We start from the raw sequence: 26,879 nt of genomic DNA on the forward strand, positions 1-26,879 counted from the left end.
TCTCCGAAATCGGAGTGCATCCCCACATTTAACCCACATCCGAATGAGAAAACAAAATATCAATAGAAGGATCTATGAAGCCTAGATCAGTGGGACGAGGCAAGACAGTCTGAGATCTCGACGCTTTATTAAACGCATCCCAACTCCAATCGTATGTGAACCCAGTTTAGACCCAATAACACCTTCCACAATCAACCCAACTCGCACATTATCAACAAACGTTTACTAAGTTGAGATATAGGTTGTGGTGCTATTGAATTAATGTCTAATATGTTTTGCATTAGGCCCAAAGTCGAATTTTTTAAAAGAACATTGTACTTTAAAAAATTATTTAAGAGTGTATAGTAGTTTAACGGAGTTTTTTAATGTTTTTGTCTTTGTGATATTTGCAAACTATGATCACTGACTTTGTTGAAAAAGAAGTTTAGATTGTCCTTATATGATTAATTGTCACCTACATCCGATTCACAAATCATCAACATCCACATCCACATCCACATCCACATCCACTATTCATCTATATTTAGATTGCCCACAGACACTACTAAGTGAGCAGATTGAGTATACATTCAATAGATTAGGCGACCTAATTGTATCCGGGTAAGAGTTATATTGGTAACCTCTTATGGTGGCGTATTCGGTGTTTCATTTTAAATTGCAGATTTATAACGGAACAAGAACCACTTAGCAAAATATAGAAACCTAGTAAACGAATGATTCACACCCGACACAAAAAAATGCACGAGCATGTAGAAAGTTGAACAAGAACATACTTGCCACCATATTAGTTGTCTCTTGGGCTAAGCTATGTCTTCGGGCTTCGGGACACCGGTTTTCAAATTGGGGCACTTGAGGCGTATGTGGCCCGCCTCCCCACAATTAAAGCAACCTGTCAACGAGACTTTGATGGGGCATTCTCGCATCATGTGGTCTGTCTTCCCGCAACAAAAACATCCTTCAAATTTCCCTTTTTTCTTTGAGGAGTCTTTCGATCCTTCAAATTTCCTCTTTATAGCTTGAGGCTCCTCATTCATAGCATCTTCTTTTACTGCCATGTCATCAGCATCTCGTAATTTAGAGCATGCTAATGCAAGATGACCCTTTTCTCCACAAATAAAGCACCTTTTCCTCCTCAGCTTAACCTCACTAACAGAATTGAACATGTTATAGTCAATCCCTTTGTTACTATTATTAAGTTAAAGATAAATTTAACACTACTTATCCAAAAAAAAAAAAACCAAAAAAAAAAAAAACAAATGGGGACTGTTGGTGATTTAGGGTCAAAACGTGTAAGTTGGCAGGGACACGCTAACCCTGTGTGCCGTAGCACCCACCAATCCCACCCCGAAAGAGACCTGTGCCGGAAAAGTACCTCCTCCCAGTACCCACAGTGACGGCAAGGCGATCTTTACCCCAGCTAGCTAGACCCCCGAAAGCACTTCACAAATTTCTCCCCGGAGGGAGAAATAATTCCATGCGGGGCGCCCAGACTGAGAATCGAACTTGCGCATTTCTTGGGTCAAAGCTTCCCCCACTGTAGGCCCAGGGATCAAAGGCATCGGGTACCACTGAGCTATAAGCTCGTTGGTACTGTTGGTGATTTAATAGAAAACCCCTCAAGCAAGAAAACTAGAAAGGGATAAAAAGCGAAAATTACGATATAACATGTAAAGAGAAATAATTTTTTTAAAACTTGCGGAGCAAGTGCCACATCAGCTTTTTCCACTGTCATGTCATTAACTTCTTTGACTGAATTTGCCACATCAGCAGCTCTTGATTTAGAGCATGCTTTTTTTTTTTTTTTTTTTTTTTTTGAAAGGCAATGTTAGTGGTTAGCTCACGAAGTTAATTCACGAAATCCCCCCCCCCCCGAGACTCGAACCCTGGTCTCCTCGAACACCATGTCATGGTGACCAATGAGGCAAAGCCCCATTGGCTTGATTTAGAGCATGCTGATATTAGATGACCCACTTCACCGCAATTAAAGCATTTTTTCCACATTAGGTTACCCTCACTAACAGAATTAAACATGTTATTGTCAACCCCTAAACATGTTATTGTCAACCCCTTTTTTATTACTTTAACACAAATATACCACATATGTAAAAGAAAATTAATTTTAAAATCTTACGAAGCAAGTGCCACGTCAGATTTCTCCACTGTCATGTCATTAGCTTCCTTTATTGAATTTGCCACATCAGCAACTCGTAATTTAAAGCATGTTGACGCTAGATGACCCACTTCACCACAATTAAAGCATTTTCTACTCCTTAGCTTACTCTCACTAACAGAATTGAACATTAGTTAACCCTTTGTTAATATTATTCTAGTATACATTTCTTATAACAAATACTCCCTCCAACCCAAAATAATTGTTCCAATTTGATTTTTGAAGTTATTCCTTTTCATTATTTGACTTCAAATATTTTTTTGGTGTTATATAATATTTAGTGAAAATTATACCAATGAAAATACGTTTAGTGTTATAATATATAAATATATATATAAATGGATAGTCAATTATTGATACACAAAAGTAATATTATTGTATTTCCTAAACTTGTGATATTTTTGCTATAAATAGCCATGAATGCAAGCATTAAACTTGCACCATTTCTCACACTTACAAAGTGTTTCTTTCTTTCTCTCCATTATCATCTTTGTTCTTACACTTCATTATTAGTATTCTTAATCAAGAATCAAATCACTAAAGGTAGTTATAAGCCTACTGAATTATAACATCAAGAATCAAACCACTAAAGGTAGTTATAAGCCTACTGAATTATAACACGTTATCAGCACGATAATCTTAATACTAATTATGGTTGGCTCTGCCACCTAAATGATATATGGTCGGTTATACCACCTGAATAATATATGGTCGACACTGTCGTCTAATTATCATTTATGTTACTAACATTTATATTTCTATTATCTAACATTTATATGGTCGACACTGTCACCTAATTATCATTTATGTTATATAACATTTATTTATGATTGCTTACATATGGTCGACACTGTCGCCTACTTATCATTTATGTTATATTAAATTTATGTTTAATGTTTATATACTTATGAATATAAATTGACTCTAATTTATCATGATGTTTGTTTTAATTTTTGATAATAGAAAATGTCGAATCTGGAAAAGCTTAAATTTACTCCTTTAGAATCAACGGGAAATAACTACATGCCATGGGTTATAAAAGTAAAAATGCATCTTAAATCAATGGGCATTCTTGAAACCATAAATGAAAACAACACTTGTTCTGAAAAAGAACAAGCAACGGCATGTTGCTTTATTCATCAACATATTGATGAATGCTTACAAAATAATTATGTGACTGTAGAAGATCCCCATGTTTTATGGGAAGGTCTCAAAAGCATATTCAATAATCAAAGAGAAATTTTACTTCCAGCTGCTATGGATCAATGGAGAACATTAAGGTTCCAAGACTTTAAGAAAGTAAATGAATACAGCTCAGCTCTGTATAATACAGTCTCACAACTTAAATTCCGTGGACATGAAATAAGTGATGCAGACATGTTGGAGAAAACTTTCTCCACAATGAATGCTGCCAACATCACAGTGCAAAGAAATTTGAGAATGCTAAAGTTCAACACATATCCTGAACTTAATTCATATCTCTTGGTTGCAGAGCAAAATGATGAGCTATTAATGAAAAATCAGCAATCCCGTCCTACTGGTACACTTGCAATCCCTGAAGCAAATACTGCAAATAATTATAAACAGGGACAAGGACGCGGGCAAGGTCGTGGTTATAATAACCATCGCCATCATCATGCCAAAAGCCATAACTATGGTAGAAACCATCCTTATGGTAATGGGAATGGGCGTGGACGTGGCCGTGGTGGTCAAAGAAATAATAATCCACGAAAATATAAATATCAACCACAAAACAAGCCCACTAAACAAGATGTTGAAGAAAATTCTTCTAAAAATTCTGAAGAATCTTGCTACATATGTGGTAGAATGGGCCACTGGGCTAATACTTGCCGAACATCTAAACATCTTGTTAAGATGTATCACAGGATTCGCTGAAAGATAAAGAAAAGGAAGTAAACTTTGTGGATAACGTCGATCCAACAGTCACTGAGAAACCATCTGATTTATATGAAGATTTCTTGAATGTTTAAGTTGTGTGTCTTTCGAAAAATAAACGATTTAATATCGTCTGTCTTTGTCATTATGTTTGCTAAATGTTTCAGTACTATCTATTTGCGTTTAAAATATTGTGTAATATTAATGTACTCACTATTTATTTCTTATATATGAAGTTCAATATGAATTTTGCTGGAATACAACATCAATCAAGTGGTGGAGATCTCTGTATAGCAGACAGTGGAACTACACACACTATACTTAAATCCGAGAAATATTTTATTGATCTAAAACCAACGGAAGGAACTATACATACAATATCAGGACCTGCTAACTTGATAAAAGGGATATGAAAGGCAAATTTCATACTACCAAATGGTACAAAATTTTTAATAAATGATGCCTTATTTTCTCCCAAGTCAAGCAGAAATTTATTGAGTTTCTCCGACATATACCTTAACGGGTATGATTATCAGTCAGTGACAACAGAAAATGAGAAATATTTAAGTATCACTGACAAGAGTCATGTGGTTGAAAAACTGCCAAGACTTAGTTCTGGATTACATTATACACATATAAATGTACCAGAAATACATATGGTAGTTAACGAAAAATATATTGATCCTGGTGTATTCAGTTTATGGCATAACAGATTAGGCCATCCAGGATCAACAATGATGAAAAGGATTATTGAATGTACTCATGGACATCCACTAAAGGATAGAAAAATCCATCATGATACAATGGTTCCATGTACATCTTGCTCTCTTGGAAAATTGATAACTAGACCCTCACCACTTAAGGTTGAGAAAGAATCACCAATGTTTCTTGAAAGAATTCAAGGTGATATATGTGGACCAATTCATCCACCACGTGGACCATTTAGATATTTCATGGTTCTAATAGACGCATCTAGCAGATGGTCTCATGTTTGTCTGTTATCAAGCCGTAATGTGTCATTTGCAAAATTTCTTGCCCAAATTATTAAATTGAGAGCTCATTTTCCTGATTACACCATTAAAAGGGTGAGACTTGATAATGCTGGTGAATTTACATCTCAAGCATTTAATGACTATTGCATGTCTATAGGAATTGTTGTTGAACATTCTGTTGCTCATGTGCATACACAAAATGGTTTAGCCGAGTCATTGATTAAACGTTTACAGTTAATCGCTAGACCATTGATAATGAGAACAAAACTCCCTGTATCTATATGGGGTCATGCAATTTTACATGCTGCTGCATTGATTCGCATCAGACCAAGTGCAAGTCATAAATATTCCCCCCTACAACTTGCTTTTGGTCAAGAGCCAAATATTTTCCATCTTAGAACATTTGGTTGTGCAGTGTATGTTCCAATTGCGACACCACAACGTACAAAAATGGGTCCTCAAAGGAGGTTGGGAATATATGTTGGATATGAAACATCTTCAATATTAAGGTATATTGAACCTATGACAGGTGACGTTTTTACAGCACGTTTTGCTGATTGTCATTTTAATGAAACATTGTTCCCTAGATTAGAGGGAGAAATGAAAAATAAAGAAAATGATGTTTCATGGTGTGAACCTCAATTAAAGTATCTTGATCCTCGCACAAAAGAATGCGAGACAGAAGTTCAAAAGATAATGCATATACAAGAACTTGCAAATCAATTGCCTGATGCATTTACAGATACAAAAACGGTGACAAAATCATATATACCAGCAGTAAATACTCCAGCTCGGATTGAAATTCCAAAAGCTGGCAATAACATCACTCATGAATCTTTGCCACGTCAGAAACGTGGAAGACCAATTGGTTCAAAGGATAAAAATCCTCGAAAAAGAAAATCAGCTGATAATGAAGTAAAAGAAAGTGTTCAAGAAGAACCACAAATCAGTACTCCTACTGCAGAGGAGATTGATGATGTCAATACAGAAATTGCAATCAATTATGCATATTCAAAAATATTATGGAACCGAAATGAAATGAAAAATCTTGATGAGAAATTTTCATTTAATGTTGCATATGACATCATGAATAATGATGATGATCCAGAACCAACATCTATGGTTGAATGTCAAAATAGACATGATTGGGCTCAATGGAAAGAAGCAATACGAGCTGAATTAGAATCACTCAATAAAAGAAAAGTTTTCGGATCCATCATTCTCACTCCTAAAGATGTGAAACCTGTAGGATACATATGGATTTTTGTCCGAAAAAGAAATGAGAAAAATGAAGTTACAAGGTATAAAGCTAGACTTGTAGCTCAAGGTTTTTCTCAAAGACCGGAAATTGATTATGAAGAAACTTATTCCCCTGTTATGGATGCAATTACTTTTAGGTACTTAATCAGCCTGGCAGTTTCTAAAAATTTAGAAATGCATCTCATGGATGTTGTGACTACTTACCTATATGGATCACGTGACAGTGATATATATATATGAAGATACCTGAAGGATTTAAGGTACCAGAAGCATCAAATGCAAAACCCAAAGAAATGTATTCGATTAAATTACAAAGATCTTTATATGGGTTAAAATAATCGGGACGTATGTGGTATAACCGATTAAGTGATTACTTGATAAGCAAAGGGTATACAAATAACCTTACTTGCCCTTGTGTTTTCATTAAGAAAACAACATCCGGATATGTGATCATAGCTGTTTATGTTGATGATCTTAACATCATAGGTACAAATAAAGAGATCCATGAAGCCATTCAACTTCTAAAGAAAGAATTTGAAATGAAAGATCTCGGAAAAACCAAGTATTGTCTTGGTTTACAAATTGAGCATATGCCTAATGGTTTACTTGTACATCAAACAACATATACTGAAAAGATTTTGAAACGTTTCAATATGGACAAGGCAAAACCATTAAGTACTCCTATGGTTGTTAGATCACTCAATGTTGAAACTGATCCATTTCGTCCATGTGAAGATCATGAAAATATTCTTGGACCAGAAGTACCATATCTTAGTGCAATTGGAGCTCTTATGTATCTTACAAATTGTACAAGACCTGACATTTCTTTTGCAGTTAATTTGTTGGCAAGGTTCAGCTCTGCTCCTACCAAAAGACACTGGAATGGGATCAAACACATATTTCGATACCTTCGAGGAACTACTGATTTAGGATTATTTTATTCTAACGAATCAAAACAAGATTTGGTTGGTTATGCTGATGCAGGTTATTTATCTGATCCACATAAAGCTAAATCTCAAACTGGATATGTATTCCTAAATGGAGGTACTGCAATATCATGGCGTTCTCAAAAACAAACACTTGTTGCTACATCATCAAATCATGCCGAAGTGATTGCATTACATGAAGCTACTCGGGAATGTTTTTGGTTGAGATCAATGACACAAATCATTACTGATTCTTGTGGACTAGAACGCGATAAAAGTCCAACAATTATCTATGAAGATAATGCAGCTTGTATAGCACAGATTAAAGAAGGGTATATCAAAAGTGACCGAACCAAACACATACCTCCTAGATTCTTCTCATACACTCAAAATCTCATTAAGGACAGTGAGATTGAAATGAGATATGTTCAATCCAGCAAAAACTCTGCTGATCTTTTCACGAAAGCACTTCCAACTGCTATTTTCAGAACACACGTTCATAACATTGGCATGAGACATGTTCAAAAGATGTAACAACTGAAGCGATGTCTACTTGAGGGGGAGTCAACTCCATGCTGCACTCTTTTTCCCTTAGCTAAAGTTTTTTCCCACTGGGTTTTCTTTAGCAAGGTTTTTAACGAGGCAGTAACTTACAGTTGATCTTCAACAAACAAAATTGCTATCCAAGGGGGAGTGTTATAATATATAAATATACTAGCCTTTAACAGCCCGTGCGTTGCACGGCGGACCCTAATAAAACTAAGTATAAACTTTTAACGAACTTATGAAAAATGAACATAAGAACGTCAATATAAAATATCACACTTGATATGTAAACAAACAATGTTTTTAATTCAACCAATGCATTCAAGTTCTTCTAAGGATTGTTGTAAAGAATAATAAAGATATAAAGCACGTTTACTAAAGTCGTAGGTGAATAAGCAAATTAAATTGATATGTAAAACGCTATATAATGTGTCTTTATCATAAGCTAAATATGACAAGTATATTTGTACATCTAATAAACTAAAATTTGTTATATTGTTTGACAGTATTATAAGCTCACTTTGATAAATACATAGTGAAATCGACCCGTTCAACCTCGTTTCCTAACCTAACCGACCCGTTCAAGTTGACATAAACAGCCATAACAATTTCAATTCAATCACTTAAAACTGAAATTCATTCTTACAAATTAAAACAACTTACATGTTGGTTTTTGGTAGCTAAATGACCGAGAGTTAAATCGTAAAGTACATCCATCACCTTCGGGCAGAAGTGCATCAGAGGAGTTAGAAAAGAATTGAGCCTGACACCCCAAACCATTGGCAGTGAAGTCAAGTATCATGATTGTGTGCCATAACATGTTATGTGAATCCCCAATCACTTTCCCTTGCATGGAACTGATGTTGTGTGTCTGCCTAAAGCCTACAACAAACAGTAACAATGTCACAAAGATCGTCATAAACTATAATACACCTTAGACATTAAACAACAAAGTTATCAAAGAAGACAATAACAACCAAAAATTGTAGAGATAAACACACTAAAACAAAATTCGCAAACATCACCAATCGTACATACCAATAACACAAACAAAGGCACAAAAGAAACAAATTCTGACATTTCCCTAAACACTATTAAAATAAGTAAATATCTACCTTAACAAATTAAAGTTAAGGCAACTAAATTTAAGTGAAAAAGTTCTTAGGTGCCAAAATCTTTTGTTAGTCATTAATTAATTTATTTATTAACACAAAGTTTCATACTAAAAACTCCAATGACCAGATTATAACAAAATAATGAAAAAAGATGTATATTTTACCAAGCAATTTTTATTAATTCGTTAGACTTAAACCAGCTAAAGTTAAAATTTATAAATGCATATGCCTCAAAACTTTTGTTACTCATTCATTCCATCATTAACAAACAGATTTGTACCAGTAATCTCATGTTACGAAAACTACTAAAACTTCAGTAACAAAATTAAAAGCCTACACGAACAAATATATTCCTAGAGCAGCTTTAATTACGTTTCTTATCGGAATTGGTCATACGGGTCAGATTCACCTAAATTGACCCAAACGAATGATTAATCATAGTTCTATTCCAAATAAACTCTACAGCTAATGACTGATTAGTTTATTCCAAATAAAGTTGTTTTATTTGCTTAGTATGAGCCTGGAATGAATTAGAGTTTTAAATGGTGAATGAAAATATAGATGATTACCTGGCATTAATCGATTTATAACACGGACACGATTGAGGCTTGTTGCCAAAAGTTCTCCAAACTTGTGGCAGAGTTGATTGAACTGCTGATTGTAATCATCAACAATATACATTACAATACACTTACCTCATGAACATGTTGAGTATACGATAACGGTAGAAATTCTTAACTCCCATGTACTCATATTCAGAAATTAGAGAAAACAACTGCCAATATGTAAATCAATTGAACCCCAGGGGGTACTCTAGTTGTGAAGACTTGGTAATCTCTTATAGAATTAAAAAGTATCAAAATATTGTAAAAAGTATAAAAATAGTTACGTATAATGTCAATCATACAAAAACTCAATTAAATGTTAGTATACTTTTTGTAGCGTAATAACCAATGAAAAAATGGCTACAATCTCAAGAAGTTCGTTAATGATGCGTCTTCCTAATCATTTTCCCAACACTTTTCTACATTACAAATCCAAGATCATAAGCCACTTATACTTTTTATTCTTCAAGATTTTGGTTTACACTAATCATCTCATATATGGTATTTCAAAATATACCTCTAATAGATTCAGTGAAATTAGAAGATCAATTTGTTGTTGCTGATCAATGAGATTAGAAGATATAAAAGAAAAACAGTTAAGTCCATAGAGTGTGACCCTGTTGCACTTTCAGATTAAACAATTAACTGTAACTCTAATTGCTCATTACCACAAACCAGTAACTCTAGTTGAGATACATAAAGTAAAACAGTTAAGTATAAGTCACATATTCATATTGGACCAAAAAACTCATCATCTTTACCAAATAAAACAACATGAACAATGTAAACAACTCACCATTTAAATTATGAAACCCTAAAGAACAATAGTTATGAATCAGAGATGTAAATTGATGAATATGTATAAACTAATACATATAGAAGATGAATAATACATACCTACGACCATTTCCGGTGGACTGCCTTAAAAAGGCTGCCAAATCGGCAACCACCAACCGCAACTTTGACAGCTGCCGCTACGACCACTGAAACCGCCACCTCTTTGAGGTCGCATAACTTGTTTCAATTTATTTATAGAGTAGAGATTGTATGGCTGCTGATTTCGTGATCGATTGAATTAAACCGTGGATATCTGGATAAAAGATATCAATCATGGTTCTAAAAATTCCATAACATTCAATGTGAAAACAAAGCACGATTAAAGATCAGTTTCAAAGTAGAATGATGGTGAGCATACCCACATGTATTTGACAATTATGATCACATCAGCATGTAAACTTACTCATTGGAAACTTCACACAATGATTCCACAACTCCCAAAAAACATTTTAAAAGTCCTGGTAACCTGAAATTCCCAAAATTAGTCAAACGAATCTATATGTACACTATTTTACTTAAATGGGTCGAAATTGCCCCTTTAACCTAAATATACTCACCACTCATTTGCAATTATATTTAAAACCTAGAAATTCACTTAGTACGACATGTTGGACATGTACACAGTAATATTGCCCAACCTGATAACAAATTGGCCAAACATGTCAGAGGATCAAAATAAACTATTTAAACTCATTTAACTATATAATCTTCAAACGGCTACTATTTCCTTCCATAACTTGCGGTTAGGATTTTATTGATCTACAGAATAATTATTTAATGAGAAAATGAGAAATATCAGTAGGGGTAATTAGTGCCATGTGTCAACCCAAGTGGGAAAAAAAATTCGAAATTCAAATATTTATATGTAGAAGTTATCCATCTTGATAACTGTGATATTGTTAAAGATTTATATATGGAGCTGATCTGTTTACATATTGTTACATTGTTGTGTATACTATAATTTTTAATGTTATCAATTATAAGTTAATAGTTAAAGGTTAAGATATGAAATTAGCTTAACCATAGAAAAATTGTACAAAATTTAAATCGACAATCAGGAGCCATGATATGTGTATTTGACTTTTAAAAAATTCATGACATAAAACTCTTGATCACAATAAGAAGTCATGAGATGTAAGCATTACCTTGAGTCTATAGTATTTCAAAAATGGATTGGATCCCCCGGTCTGATCACAGCACATAAGAAATATGAAATTGATATCACTGTAATAGAGTTTTGTCCTGCAAACAAATAGTCAGGTTTATCAATTTATATAAAACTTACATAATATAAATTGTCAAGTATTAATATGCTTTCTGGATCAAGTGTAAGCCAAAATTGTAAAACTAATTTGGAATAAATTCATTTTTTTCTGAATCACAGGCTCATGACATATAGTACTCCATTTGACATCTGATGTGTATAATGAGTGATGCATTTCAAAAAAGCTATAAACAAAGTAAAACAAAATGTCGAATTAAAAGGATCACAATTCTTCAAATTGACATACCTTTAAACAATCATACTCATATGAGTTTGAATCGAGCCTTTTTGTTGCCTTCAGTTTAGCATCAATCATAACCAGATAGGTAATCAGAGGTCTTAGATGTTAGTTCGAAATTTAACAACTTAAAACGAAAAAAAAAATCAGTTTTGTTTGTAGAGTAATCAAGCGGCCTTCGCAAGATTCACACTCTATTGAACTTGAGGAATCGATTTTCAGAAATCGTAAACTTGAGCCGGCGATTAACAGCAGCGGTTACAATTTGTGAGCAATTGCACGCAATATTTCGATTCAGTAACCGGTGTTGCGATTCAGAAATTGATTAATATAAAATTAGTACCGTTCCGATCGTAAAATTGTAGAGATTTATTCTGCAGGCGGCGGGGTTTCTTATCGGCGCTGGAGACCTCTCGTAAAGTCGGTGTAAATGGTTTAGGGTTCGAATTTCGAAGAGAGAGAGTAAGAGCGACGGTTCTGTTTCAGTTAGGGATTAAAAGTTTAATTTTAAGCCTGATTGGGACACGTGTAATTATGTGGTAATCAGCAAAACTTAATCCAGATTAGTGAGGAGATTACAATTGTCGCGTAAGGATTAGGGGATTTAGCAGGGTGACACGTCAGCTTTGTTTGGTACGCTTTATGTGAGGTAAGTGATATATAAATGGATAGTCAATTATTGATACACAAAAGTAATATTATTGTATTTCCTAAACTTGTGATATTTTTGCTATAAATAGCCATGAATGCAAGCATTAAACTTGCACCATTTCTCACACTTACAAAGTGTTTCTTTCTTTCTCTCCATTATCATCTTTGTTCTTACACTTCATTATTAGTATTCTTAATCAAGAATCAAATCACTAAAGGTAGTTATAAGCCTACTGAATTATAACATCAATAATCAAACCACTAAAGGTAGTTATAAGCCTACTGAATTATAACATTTAGAACCTAGTCCATTCATATAAATTTCATCAAATTGTGAGAAAAAGACTTTTAGAAGTCAAATGCGACAATTATTTTGGGATTGACGGAGTATTATAAACAAATATTTTAGTATACATTTTTGTAAACAATAAAGATTTTATAGAGAACTCCTGTAGCAAGAAACTAGAAAGGGATAAAAGGCGACAATTATGAGAAATATATTTAGTATATACATAAGTAAAGAGTATCATTTATAAAAACTTACGAAGCGAGTGACAAGTCAGCTTTCTCCATTGTAATGTCATTAACATCTTTTACTAAATTCGCCACATCAGCAGCTCGTAATTTAGAGCATGATGACGCTATATGACCCACTTCACCACAATTAAAGCAGTTTTTCCTCCTCGGCTTACCCTCACTAACACAATTGAACATCTTATGGTCAACCCCTTTGTTATTACCTTAACACAAATATATACATATGTAAAAGAAAATTTATTTTTAAAACTTACAAAGAAAGTGCCACGTCAGCTGTCTCCACTGCCATGTCATTAACTTCTTCTACTGAATTTGCTACATCAGCACCTCGTAATTTAGAGCATGCTGACACTAGATGACCCACTTCACCACAATTAAAGCATTTTCTACTCCTTAGCTTACCCTCGCTAACAGAATTGAATATGTTATAGTCAACTCCTTTGTTATTATTTTTAAAACAAATATACATATACATATACATATGTAAAAGAAAATTAATTTTAAGAAACTTACGAAGCAAGTGCCACATCAGCTTTCTCCACTGTCAAGTCATTATCGTCTTTTACTGAATTTGCCACATCAGCCGCTCGTGATTTAGAGCATGTTGACGCTAGATGACCCACTTCACCACAATTATAGCATTTTCTCCTACTTAGCTTACCCTCACTAATAGAATTGAACATCAGTTAACCCCTGTGTTACTATTATTCTAGTATACCTTTTTTTAAACAAATACTCCCTCAGTCCCAAAATAATTGTCCAATTCGACCTTTGAAGTTATTCTTTTCATCTTTGACTTGAAATATTTTTGTTTGTGTTATATAATATTTAATGAAAATTGTACCAATGAAAATTACATTTAAAACCAAGTTCATTAATATAAATTTCATCAAATATACTATAGAAAACAAACAAAAATATTCAAAGTCAAAGTTGTGAGAGAAAGACTTTTAGAAGTCAAAAGGTACATTTACTTTGGATCAGAGGGAGTATTAAAAACAAATATTCTAGTATATATTTTTTTAACAAATAAAGATTTTATAGAGAAACTAGAAAGGGATAAAAGGCGACAATCACGAGAAATATTTAAGATACATATGTAAAAGAAAATTAGTTTATAGAAACTTACGAAGAAAGTGCCACATCAGCTTTCTCCACTGTCATGTCATCAACTTCTTTTACCGAATTTGCCACATCAGCCGCTTGTAATTTAGAGCATGCTGACACTAGATGACCTACTTCACCACAATTAAAGCATTTTCTACTCCTTAGCTTACCCTCACTAACAGAATGGAACAAGTTATAGTCAACCCCTTTGTTATTGGAGTACTTTAACACAAATATACATATTTAAAAGAAATTTAAAAAAAAAAAAAAAAAAAAAAACAACAACAACTAAACTTACGAAGCAAGTGCCACATCAGCTTTCTCCACTGTCATGTCATTAACTTTTACTGAATTTGCCACATCAGCAGCTCGCAATTTAGAGCATCCTGACGCTAGATGACCCACTTCACCACAATTAAAGCATTTTTTACTCCTTAGCTTACCCTCACTAAAAGAATTGAACATGTTATAGTCAACCCCTTTGTTATTACTTTAACACAAACATACATATTCAAAAGAGAGATATTTTTTAAAAAACTTACGAAGCAAGTGCCATATCAGCTTTCTCAACTGTCATCTCATTAACTTCTTCTACTGAATTTGCCACATCAGCCGCTCCTAATTTTAAGCATCCTGACGCTAGATGACCCGCTTCACCACAATTAAAGCACTTTCTCCTCCTTAGCGTACCCTCACTAACAGAATTAAACATGTTACAGTCAACCCCTTTGTTATTATTTTAACACAAATAAAAGTAACGAGATATTTTTAACACAACTTATCCCAAAAAAAAAAAAAAAAAACAAATCAAATGGGGACTGCTAGTAACTTGACAAAATAAACCATACCAAAAGAACCAGAAAATGGTTGTGAACAACAATTCAATGATTAATTTAAGTGTAATGTCATAGTTACCTTGGAATAGCACAATCGTGTTCGTCTTTATGAGACGGTTGTTGAAATGGATAACAAACAAGTAGACCACGCTCATCTCTATTGGGCGGTAGTTGAAAAGAACGATTAGCAAGATCTCGTTCCTCGTTATCACGATGTAGTTGAGATTGAAAGTGAGCAAAACCTTGCTCCTCTTTATCAAAAGGTAGTTTAAATGGAAAATGAGCAAAATGTATCCGCAAGGTTGCGGAATCGGGTTTCTTGTAGTCAAACTTGTAACCTACATTGTTAACTCGTCTTTAATAAAACGTTTGAAGAGTGATCTAGTGTGATTTATAAAATAGTGTGCAGTGCTATGATGTTTATATTGTGATATACTTAAACATTTCCTCTTGAAAGTAAAAGGTAAAAAATAAAAATAAAAATGAGTGTGTCTTCCATAAAGTTGATTGATATAAAACACGTTTTATAAAATGGTAGATTCACCTAACCTTGAAGGGCTTCTAAAGCATTTAGAGCGTGATTGGAGTCTGAAAACTCAACAAAGCACAAAACGATGGCTTTATCACCACTCTGGAGTCAGCAATATTACGATATATCAGTAAATCAGTAAATATCCAATATACAACACTAGTAAATATCAGTAAAAAAGAAAGTAAATATCAGTAAAAAAGAAAGTAAATATCAGTAAAAAGGAGTCATGACAAGTTGGAAGTAGTTAATTATGTTCCAGTAGTATACACCTCCACTAACAGGCGGATCACATATCTAGTGAAGCCATTATGTGTGCATAATGCAGTTTCATCTCGAGGGCAAAAAAGTAACTTAAATAGACAAAATTTCTAAAGTATACTAGCAGTTATATACAAGTAAAATTGATTTACTCAGTGTTCCGATATTAGGCTCAGTCGTAACAAACTTACTAACATTTATAGTACATAATTAATAAAAGTATCAGCTACATAACCTGGGAAATTAAAAAAAAAAATAAAAATATCATCCATATCTACTAAGAAGGGACCGATTTTACTTTACATGCCAACTTTTTGAACTAGTTTATAACTATCATTTTAGGTAATTTGTCGCCATGTGGCTTACTTTAACAGGCCAACTACCAAAAGCCTCAATTTTCCAAACATAAGCATCACTCTTCCCTATTTAAGCAAATTACTTTTGAGGTCATTTATGGCATTCTACAAACAATTGTGAATAATAATGGAAAAGAAGAGCTCGTGAGCTCGTGTGCATTTGTCAAATTTATATTACTCAATTCATGCCTTTCAGAATTGTTAAAGCGTAGTAAAAAGAAAAAATAACGCAGAGTATATCAAACTTACATTTCTTGGCTCCTTGTGCACAACTTTAATTTCAATGAATCCAAGAAATGGACGGAACAAGTCTTAAACGGGTGTCAAGGATTAATAAACATACAAATATCAACATGTTATAAAAGCAAGAAACATTTTAAGCATCAACTATCCATCGACAGTTGAAACACAAAATTTTGTTCTCAAATCTTCCCATTTACATGTACATATGTGTGTATATATCTATCAGAAGTTAACAAAAATCTTAGCTTGTTAAATTGTTTCTAGTTCAAAGATAATTCAATATTTGGATCAAATAATTTAGCATGTTTTATACGATAAAGATAGACTTTGTACGACATTCAATCCATTTGACGCCTTAAACCTATTTCCTTTTGAGCCAATACATTCAAATTTTACCCTCTGACCCCATTATAAACAAAACATGACCCATTTTATATGCAGATTCAGGCTTGATATATCTAGATGAGGAGGATACGAGATACTTCTCTTCGGGAACAATCAAAAGGTAATGCATCCACAAACAAAACATTCGATTTCTGACTTCCAGCTGGCAAACCATTATCTTCAAAAGGTGACCGGTAATCGTTTCCACTAGTTCCAGCAGTGTATCCATTAAAAACAAATTCATTATGAGCACCATACGGTTCTGGGCGTGGTGATAAAATCTTAAAAACACAACAAAAAATGGAGTCATGAAGTGCTACGATATTATAAAAGAGTCGAACGAATCAAACGTGTTCAGTTCTTACGTCCGTGTGTAGTTGATAATCAGATGAGGTACTCAAGTGATTTTGAGAAGGCCATAAAGGCTGGGATGACAATGTTGATACATCAGATGGTAGATAACTAGTATATCCTGGTCTTGAGACACTGGCTGTTACAGAAAAATTAGACAGATAAATAAATCGTGCACCGATTAATATGCAAAAACTGCAACAAAGGTATCATTATGCGCCGTATATTTTCTTGATTGTTTGATTTTTACAGGGTTTGATTTTACTTCATATAATTGGCAGTGGCGGAAGCAGAAATTTTTTTCACCGGAGGCGAATTATTTTTTAAAACTGTATCAACTTTTTTGGGGCAAAATATGGAGGTTTTTGAGCAAAATATGGAGGTTTTGGGGAAAAATATAGAGCCTTTTGGGCAAACTACTGAGGCTTCGGGGGCAAAATATAGACTTTTGGGCAAAAAAAAATCCACTGGGGGCAAAATTGAAAAACCCAAAATTTTTGCACTAAGAATTACAAATCCAACCCCCCCCCCCCCCCCCCCCCTTGTCCCTTCATATTTTCGCCCCTAATAATTGGTGTACTCCTAAAGCACACCTGAAGCATAAATTGCTAAAGATTGTGTTAATAACACCACTAACTATATGTGATTATAGAGCACTATATACATGCAGGTGTACATACATATACATGTATATCATATATGAGGGGGGAGGCTTCCAATGAGAAGGGAATATTTAGTAAGAACCATAAAGACTACTCTTTACACATTAGTCCTAGTCATATATCATATAAGTTATAGAAAATCACATTTTTTAATATCTCCATTGAATGAAGTTCCTGGTAAAATACTAAGGCCATAAATCCGAAAAATTCACAAATTATTATTATTATTTATACATATGTAAGGTTTTCGACTTTATCATTCAGACAGACCTTCACCAACAATTCAATCAACATTAATAAACATAAAGCTTGTAACTTTTTCGACACAAATGTTTCCTATTAAACTTTCTGAGTAATTATTTTACGATAACTATAATTCTTGTATGTTTATGTGTACACATAATTTGGATTCTTTGATATGATGAACTGGCGAAGGTAGGTCAATTTGGTAGTATAATCTAGTATGAAGCATGATAATTAAACAAAGAGTGGAATATGGTGAATTTTTCTCTCTCCTAAAAGGGCATCTGGCCACTGTTCACCGCCTCCCACCACTCGATTATTTAGTTTTTTTCTTTAGATTTTTGCATCTCACCACCCCCGCCAATCGAATCAGACATACTCGAATTGCAAACCCTGAAATTTTCACGCTGTTCCGACCACCACTGTCATCCCACGCGCCGCCGAATTCCGCTGCCGGTATTCCACGCGCCGGCGCGTGAACATCTGTTCCACCGCCGTTCGCTGCCGTTTTCTTCCAGTACGACTGTCTTGGATCTCCGACCAAAACCTTGGTGAGTATTGGTCTGAATTGTTGCTTTCAAATTTGAGTTATAGTTCTGAGATACCTGCTATCTGCTGCTATTGCTATCTGCTGCTATTGCCACTTCATAGAAGCTGATCTGGGTGTATCATGGTGTCCAAGAAGAAGAAAAAGTACCAAGATATAACGGCGACTGCTACTAGGGTTTTGCGAAACCGATCGGTTAGTCGTGGAACAGCGGATGCGGCTTCTAAAAGTGGAGAAGTGTCTTCATCTGATTCTGATGGGGATCGTTCATCTCAGATTATGGATGATGTCGTACGTTCCAATCTGATGGTAGATGAAGTTGATCAGCCAAATAAGAACGAGGGAGATGTGCCAATTGATCAACCTGGGAAGGATAATCGTGATTCATAGAGGATGATTCTGAAAACCTATAGTTCTAGAAAGAGGAAGGGTAAAGTGAACCGGCTGATTGATGTTGGGGATGGTCCGTCTAAAGAAAAGAAGAGTGCTCAATTTGTTCCTTATGCTGGTGATTCTTCTATTCCTGCTAATGAAAAAATACTCCCTGAAGTAATTAAAAAACGCAAGGGTAACAGGAAGAAAGGTGGGTATGGTAAGAATTATGCTGTAACTGATCATTCTATTGATGATATTGTAGTTAGTAACGATGATATTATTGCTAAATCTATTGGTGAAACAATTGCTGTTGCTAAACCGACTGTTTCTGCTAGTCCTGTTGTATTCTTTAAGAGTTCAAAAGATGGTAGTTATAATGAGGTTGATGTAAACTTAGTGGCTGCTGCTGAGAATGCTGTTAAGTTATTTAAGAATGATGGTATTAGAGAGTCAATTGTTGTTCCTGATGATTTCTCCTAATTTACATTGGGTGGCAATGTAACATTAATAAATACGCAGGATAATAATAGCGGTGATAAAGATAATGTTGTTTCTGGGATTAAATCTACAACAATGGAAGGGGTTGAGACTAGTGATGGGCAAGGCAATACAAATACTAAAACCCCAAGAGCATGGGAAAATCCAAACATCACTTTTGCTGACTTCTTAAAACAAAACAAAGAAGAAGAAGAATTAAAAATGGAGTTCATTCCTCATGTTTTAATGTCTAATGGTCAAAAGAGAGTAGTTTTCTCCGCTGAGGAGGTTAAGAAGGGCGGTAGTGCATTTTCTATTCAATTATATGGGTATTTTATTGGAACTTCTATGGATTATAGGGTTGTTAATGCCCATCTAAGGAGAATGTGGCGGAGGTATGACCTTAAAGAAATCGTCAAAACAGCTGCAGGATTTTATTTATGCAATTTTAAAAATGAAAAGGGTATGAAGGAGGTTCTTGAGAGTGGTCCATGGTTAGTTAATAATGTTCCTTTTTTCGTGAATCAGTGGGAACCTGGGGTTTGGCTTGAAAAAATTGAACCTGAAAAAGTTCCAATTTGGATTTGCATTCACAATATACCCATTGAACTATGGAGTGGCAGAAGTATAGGTAAACTTTTTAGTGGTATTGGTAGGCCTATGTTGATGGACAAAGTTACTTCAGAGAGATGTTTGAGTAAAAGTGGAAGACTAGGTTTTGCTAGATTTTTGACTGAAGTCAATGCAGCTGATGACCTTCCTAACTTTGTCGAATTTTCCTATCCTGTGATTGGTTCTTTTCCAGCCAAAGTGGGTAAACTTGAGGTGACTTATCAATGGAAACCGCCTTTATGCACTCATTGCAAAGTGTTTGGGCACTCTTTTAATACTTGTAAAATTAGGCCTAAAAAAGAAGATGAAGTATCTGCACAAGTGTTAAAAGACGCTTTGAAAATCAACAATGATGGTGAAACAGTTGATTTAAATAACCTGTGTGTTGAGGACGGCTCTAAAGTTGTTGGTAAGAAAGGAAGGGTATTTCATAAGTTGAATTTTGATAATAATAAAAGTCAATGGCAGTCAACAGAAGCAAAAGGTATCAAGCAAAATGCAGTTAAGAATAATTATGGTATTAAAGACAATATTGTTGTGGAGGAAACAGATTGGAATGTGGAGTCCCAGAAAAATCGAAATCATAATGTTTTAAGGAAAAGAGATAAAGGGAAGAGCATTGATGGTGAAGGTAATAATAAGACATATTCCAAAGATAGAATTGAAACAAACAATCTTTTTTATGTATTAGTAGATGATGAGGGTAATGGTGATTGATGTTAAGTTCGATAATACTGCTCCGAAATTAGGGTATTCTACATCTTATTAGTCTCTTACTTTATATCTAGTATAGGTCCTCGAGTTTCGCTCAAATTAGTGTTACTCATGTTGTAATTCTCTTTGTATCATTTACTTATCAATAAAATTATCTTGCTTTTCAAAAAAAAAAAATTAAACAAAGAGTGAACCGGATTGTTAAGTTAAAAAATTAGGGTTTGGTTTATAATAGAGAAGAAATAAAAGAAAACGAACCTGTGTCAGCATATCGCCGGTAAGGATCCCCCATTTATAACTAGCTGTTTGAATGTTAACTGGATTAGCCCTGTTTTTTATTTGTTTAATTTAAAGAAGAAACGGAAAACGGAATGTATATGTTTATTTATGTGTTTAGATTAATTCCCATTCCCAACACACACATTTTTGTACTAACTGTAGCTATAAAACTAAACTGACGGTAAAAGGAAGACCCGTGAGATACTATGGGTGTTAAGCATCGTAGTTCGCGTGTTCATATATATACACTATTTTGTAACTGTTTATAAACAACTGAAATTTCGTGATTTATGCTTTACTTACGAAATAAAACCTATAAATTTACTCAACTATTGTGTTGACCTTTAGCATGTTATTCTCAGTCAATTAGCTTTAGCTAGCACTTCCACAACAAGAGAACAATTTAGAGGTCAAGCATGGCGTCTTTAGACTTAAGCATATAGAGTGCGTCGACTGAACTTTGACATCTGATAATATGCCGCGTCAGGACCCATTTTGACGGGATGTTACAATATTTGTTATAAAAAATTGACAACGTTTGCATTAGCGAAAGAAATAACAAAATCCTTTTTATTCCTTTTATATAAAATAACAAAGATGAAAATAGGTTATTTTTATTAACTACAATCAATCCTAGCCATACATTCAATTAGTGGTCAATAATCTAGGCCATCAATTTTTTTCTAATCTTCATAATGACCTCATAATCAAGAAGTTGATTTATTTGATTACTAAAATACCCTTCTCACAACGATTTTAATGTTCATTAATGACCTAATTATAATTAATAAATTTATATAATTAGCTAATTATAGTATTTCCTTAATTGAAAGTTTGAACAAAAAAAGATTTAAATGGATAATATTATGACATACTAGACTTGAGATAAAAAATGATACAGTTCACTTTCAAATTCAAATTTGAAACCGAAAATAAAGCACTAGATAGTATCAACAATTCAATACGGTTCCAAGAAATTAGCTAATTACACACATAACATTTACACTATTGATAAATGCAAATCAGTCATCATAAAATAAACCGCGATGATGGCTTTTAACGGTATTTAAATGACTCAGTATTTTTCACTTTATCATTCGCAATTATTTTCAAACATCAATAACCACAATTCTTTATGTAGAAGGAATCACTCCACTTAATCAAGTGACCAATAAAAAGGAAGACTAAAAGATTAAAGTGAAGGTACACATCGTGTGGAACAAGTTTTTTAAGTACAGTACATCCAAACCATCATCCCTTGAAATGGTCTTGGTCGATCAATAGGTATTGACGGTTTGTATTTATGTATTATGCAAAATAGATATCATCTCTTTTCTGATATGCTTATTGCATTGTTAATTTTCAATGTGGGATAACAAGATTAGAGCTGCAATGCTTATTAAATTGTTGATTATTAATGGTCAATCAGCGGATATTGATGTTTTGTATTATAAGAATTGTTGTATGAACGTGACCATAATTAAATATGACTATTATTGCTATATTATGCTACAAATTATACACTTGAATATGGTGTTCTGAAATTCCAATTCCTTCTGATCAATTGTATGATAGTAGAAAATTCAAAGTAGCGATCTTATGTATGCTTGTGTTTTTATTATAGTTTTGAATCTGATCATATTTGATATAAGGGATTCAATTAATGATTTGAATTTCAAATATATACCTAAATACAGCTTTAAATACATCTATATAATCACTACATTTAAAAACTCCTCTATATACACTTAATAAAAATAAATGGAAGTAAAATCATGCTAAAAGTTTTTTACTTATTCTTGAATGATCTTATTAGTCATAATAGTCAAATAAACAATATCATACAAAGAGATTAATTGATTTTAATTTAGACTTTTTTGCTTCGTTGGTCTCTGTATTATACTTCATTTTGTTAACAGTGCCTCTTGGTTATTAATTGGTCTTTAGGATCTTTTGTTTATCAATATTTTGCAATCAATGTCCCTCGGAGGGACGCTGATTGCAAATTTGCAATATACCCCCTTTTGCTAACAGCGTCCCTCGAAGGGACGCTGATTGCAAACTTTTGATAAACAAAAGATTCTAAATGCCAAATTCGAGGGACGCTGATTGCAAATTTTTGATAAACAAAGGATTCTAAATGTCAAATTAATAACCAAGGGACGCTGTTAGCAAAATGGGGTATAATACAGGGACCAACGGAGCAGAAAAGTCTTTAATTACTTGCCTATAATAATAATTTATTCGATTGATGATTGATTGATGATTGATATACATAATTAGTGGGAAAAAATAACTAATTATGGAAGATATTAGGTAAACACATGATTATAAATATAAGGGATTCAATTAGTGATTTGAATTTAAAATATATCCCTAAACACAGCTTTAAATACATCCATATAATCACTACATTTAAAAACTCCTCTTTATACACTTAATAAAGAAAAATACAAATCAAATCATGCTAGGAATCTAATAAATTAATGATCACTAATCTAAACCATTCATTTTCACTAATCTTCATCATGACCTCATAATCAAATACATGATTTGTTTGATTACCAAATTACCCTTATTTACATATTGTATGAAAGTCAACTAACCATAAATGATATACTTATGAAATGATCACATTTCCTTAAATAGATGTTTGACCAAAGTGTACATATATATGATTGATATTATGAATTACTCCATAAGATAAGATTGAAATAAATTGGGATAAAGTTAGTATAATTGAAAGTCAAAAGCAAACAAATAATAAACTGCAAAAAGATAAAGTCATGTACTAAATACACTTCAAATATGCTTAAAATACGTCAATAAATTTGCTTAAAATACGTACACTCATATTTATTCCATTTTTAACTCCATAAAAATCGCTGTCAACATTAAATTAAAAAACCAATAAATGTGTAATTGTTACCTATTTTAAAAAGTCAAATAAATTATGATTACATGCTAATAAATCGGATAATAATTTGCTAGGCATCCATATATAAAATCATCTACCCTAAATTAGTTCAAAGTTTGTTTGAAGTATTAATCATATTCCATGCTTAATATCAACATCATAATACATTTTCTGTAATTTGTTAAATATCAGGTTATATACACATCAACAATCATATTCGATGAGTTCATATGTTTGTGTTATCAAGATCGTCATTCTTGATCACTTACAAGGTAAACGCTATACTAATATCAAAAAATTGTTATATTACTTTATCATGTATATGATTTTAATATGTTGCAGAAGATTGTATCATATGCAACTATAGAAGCACTATATTCATTCTGTTTATGATAATAGAAAAATATGTAATTCAAGATTGTGGGTTTTTTTTACTACTGTTATGTTAGAATGGGTCAAAATTGTTGTTGTTGTTTGGATGTGGGCCATGTTTATATTTGCATAGTTGTTATGGATCATAGTTATTGTTGTTGCTTGATTGTAGATCATTTTTGCACCTGTATTCTTGATTTGAATCTTATTGTTACTTGGGCCAACTCTGTCAAAACTACATATATGGGCCTAATTTTGAAGCTGTTGAGATTTAAATCAACATTGTTTCTAATATTGGGAATTGAGTTATTATTGCATTTGCTCATCTTTTTTTTTGGGTCAACTTTGGTGATATAAAAAAATGAAAGATCACTGCTAACTGTTGGTGTTTCTGTATGTTTGTTTTGAGATGGAATCGTACATTGAATATTTTAATTTGCGAACTATAAACTGAATGTTATCACAGTTATTGGATGTCGTATGTATTATATTTTATTCATGTCTTACTTATTATGGATAATCAGGTTGTAATGGTTGTGAACATTGGGCTAAATGATTTGTTAAAGGACACTAGATGAGCTGATTTGAAACATTTGTTATTGGGCTTAGAGAAATACAACAATATGAAGAGAATGAAGGATAAAGTTTGCAAATATTATTATTATTTTAATTGTATTAGTGATATGGATATGGTAGGGATACTACAACTCTCCTACGTGGCATACTAGATTGCATATATATTTATATGAGAAACAAGACCTAAAGTTTAAGAAGAAATTATAAAGCATGATGTTATTCGCGTTTATGGTTTTATTTGTTTTGATTTTGTCAACAACTATACAACAGTGTTCTATGATTTGGTTTCATTACTAGCAACCATTCAAATAATATAAAATATCAGTTTATGGAGTTTCAATTTCAATATCTATCATTGGTTAGTCCCATAAAAAAGCCCCGCGAATTCATGAGCATTAAGCTAGTTGAAATTGATAAAAAAAAAAAAACTGGAATTGATCGTATACTGGTATTGATATGTATATAGGTGTCGTGTCTTTATTCTTATACAAATACAAGAGAAGTTGAAATTATTTAATGATTCCGAAGCGAAAAGAACATATTATGATTGAACAGAAACGAATAAAGAGCAAATAATGAATTGAAGATAAAAATGATCAAATAATTAATTTTGTAAATCAATGTTGTAGAAGTCTTAACATTTCAAATAGTCTCTAGAAAATGCGTGAAATACTCACAACTAAACAATTGGCAAACACATTGTTAGTGATATATGAATACATCACGAGGTAACGTATTAAATAATCTTTGAATATCTCGTCGGTGTTGTTTGTTTTCTTGTCTGCAGACCTTATTAAGTCTTATGTCTGCACGCACGCAGACGTTTTTACTGCAGACAGTTTGTTTTTCTAAAGACATAAGATAAAATAATGTCTTATTATGTCTGCAGCCTCGCAGACTTAGAAATGTGCTTCTAAGTGCTGCAGACAGAATTAAGTTATGTTGCAGACATAAAAAACAAACAGACTGTGACGATCCAAAAATTTCCGACCAAATTTAAACTTAATCTTAATATGAATTCGACACGATAAGCAAAGTCTGTAGAGTTGAGTCTCAAAAAGTTTGAACTATTTTCATATATTCATGTGACATTCGACTGTCCCCGGTGATTCACGAACCATTGCTTGTAAATATGTGGATATATATAAATATGTGTATATCTAAATATATGTATAATAATATATATAATAACATGAACATTAATAAACTATTATATACATTTATTGTTATAAATAAATATGTATAATAAAATACATTGTAATAAAATTTATTATTTTATATGTATATTTCTTGTATATATATATTGTAATATTAAATTTAATTATTTAATATATATTTATGTGCTTAGTAAATTTTTTTATTTAAAACTGTATATATATATATATATATATATATATATATATATATACATAGTGTATATTAAATATAATTAATTTTGAGCTTAAATGGTAAATGTCTGTAACTTTCGGTTGACGTTTAGTTATTTTTAAAATAGGTCTAATATATATATATATATATATATATATATATATATATATATATATATATATATATATATATATATATATATATGAAGTTTTAAAATAAAAGTTGTTCCAAAATTTGATTAAAAAGATAGTAGTTTTGATAAATATTTTTTTTTACCTTTTCAATCTAAGTTTTTGTACTCCGTACATATAAATTAGAACAAAAAAAAAATAATTATCGAATCTTTTTGATCGAGTTTCAAACAGGTAATGACTGAAATAAATAAATAGACTTAATTTGAAAATTTGGGATTTTTAGGAACACTTTTATATTTTAACTGTTTAGCAATGAACACGAGATGATATCCGGGAAGAACTGTCGGCAGACAAAAATAGACTATGGCACGTTTTATTTTCATAAGTATTATTATATTAATACTTTAATTATTATTACATCTTATGCAATTTATATTTAATTATTATTATATCTTATGCAATTTATATACATACATTCTTACAATGATCAAACTGAAAC

General features: G+C 32.6%; 1 protein-coding gene across 1 annotated transcript; it reads right to left on the reverse strand.

Moving 5' to 3' along the window:
* Positions 1–538: 538 nt before the first annotated feature.
* Positions 539–21,128, reverse strand: LOC139871334 (uncharacterized). The gene is made up of 16 exons (XM_071859055.1): positions 20,993–21,128; positions 17,119–17,243; positions 16,845–17,034; positions 16,376–16,437; positions 15,530–15,611; positions 15,060–15,318; positions 14,687–14,839; positions 14,443–14,592; positions 14,167–14,319; positions 13,551–13,703; positions 13,292–13,444; positions 13,045–13,197; positions 2,132–2,284; positions 1,937–2,014; positions 1,698–1,772; positions 539–1,146 (listed from the first exon to the last, which is right to left on the reverse strand). Exons 1-16 carry the CDS (start codon positions 21,024–21,026, stop codon positions 801–803), a joined length of 2,319 nt encoding a protein of 772 aa, XP_071715156.1. The 5' UTR covers positions 21,027–21,128; the 3' UTR covers positions 539–800.
* Between the last annotated feature and the right edge of the window lie 5,751 nt (positions 21,129–26,879).

This window comes from Rutidosis leptorrhynchoides, chromosome 10, assembly GCF_046630445.1.
Source record: "Rutidosis leptorrhynchoides isolate AG116_Rl617_1_P2 chromosome 10, CSIRO_AGI_Rlap_v1, whole genome shotgun sequence".
NCBI lineage: Eukaryota > Viridiplantae > Streptophyta > Magnoliopsida > Asterales > Asteraceae > Rutidosis > Rutidosis leptorrhynchoides.

What these genes read in the sequence shown, in the direction of transcription:
- LOC139871334 (XM_071859055.1), bottom strand. Translation starts at nt 21,026, where the DNA reads ATGGGGGATCCTTACCGGCGATATGCTGACACAG. An exon ending in CCGGCGATATGCTGACACAG is followed by an intron (nt 17,244 to 20,992) that starts GTTCGTTTTCTT and finishes TTTCTGTAACAG; the next exon opens with CCAGTGTCTCAAGACCAGGA. An exon ending in GCTGATATGGCACTTGCTTC is followed by an intron (nt 14,593 to 14,686) that starts GTAAGTTTTTTA and finishes CAATTCTTTTAG; the next exon opens with TGAGGGTAAGCTAAGGAGTA.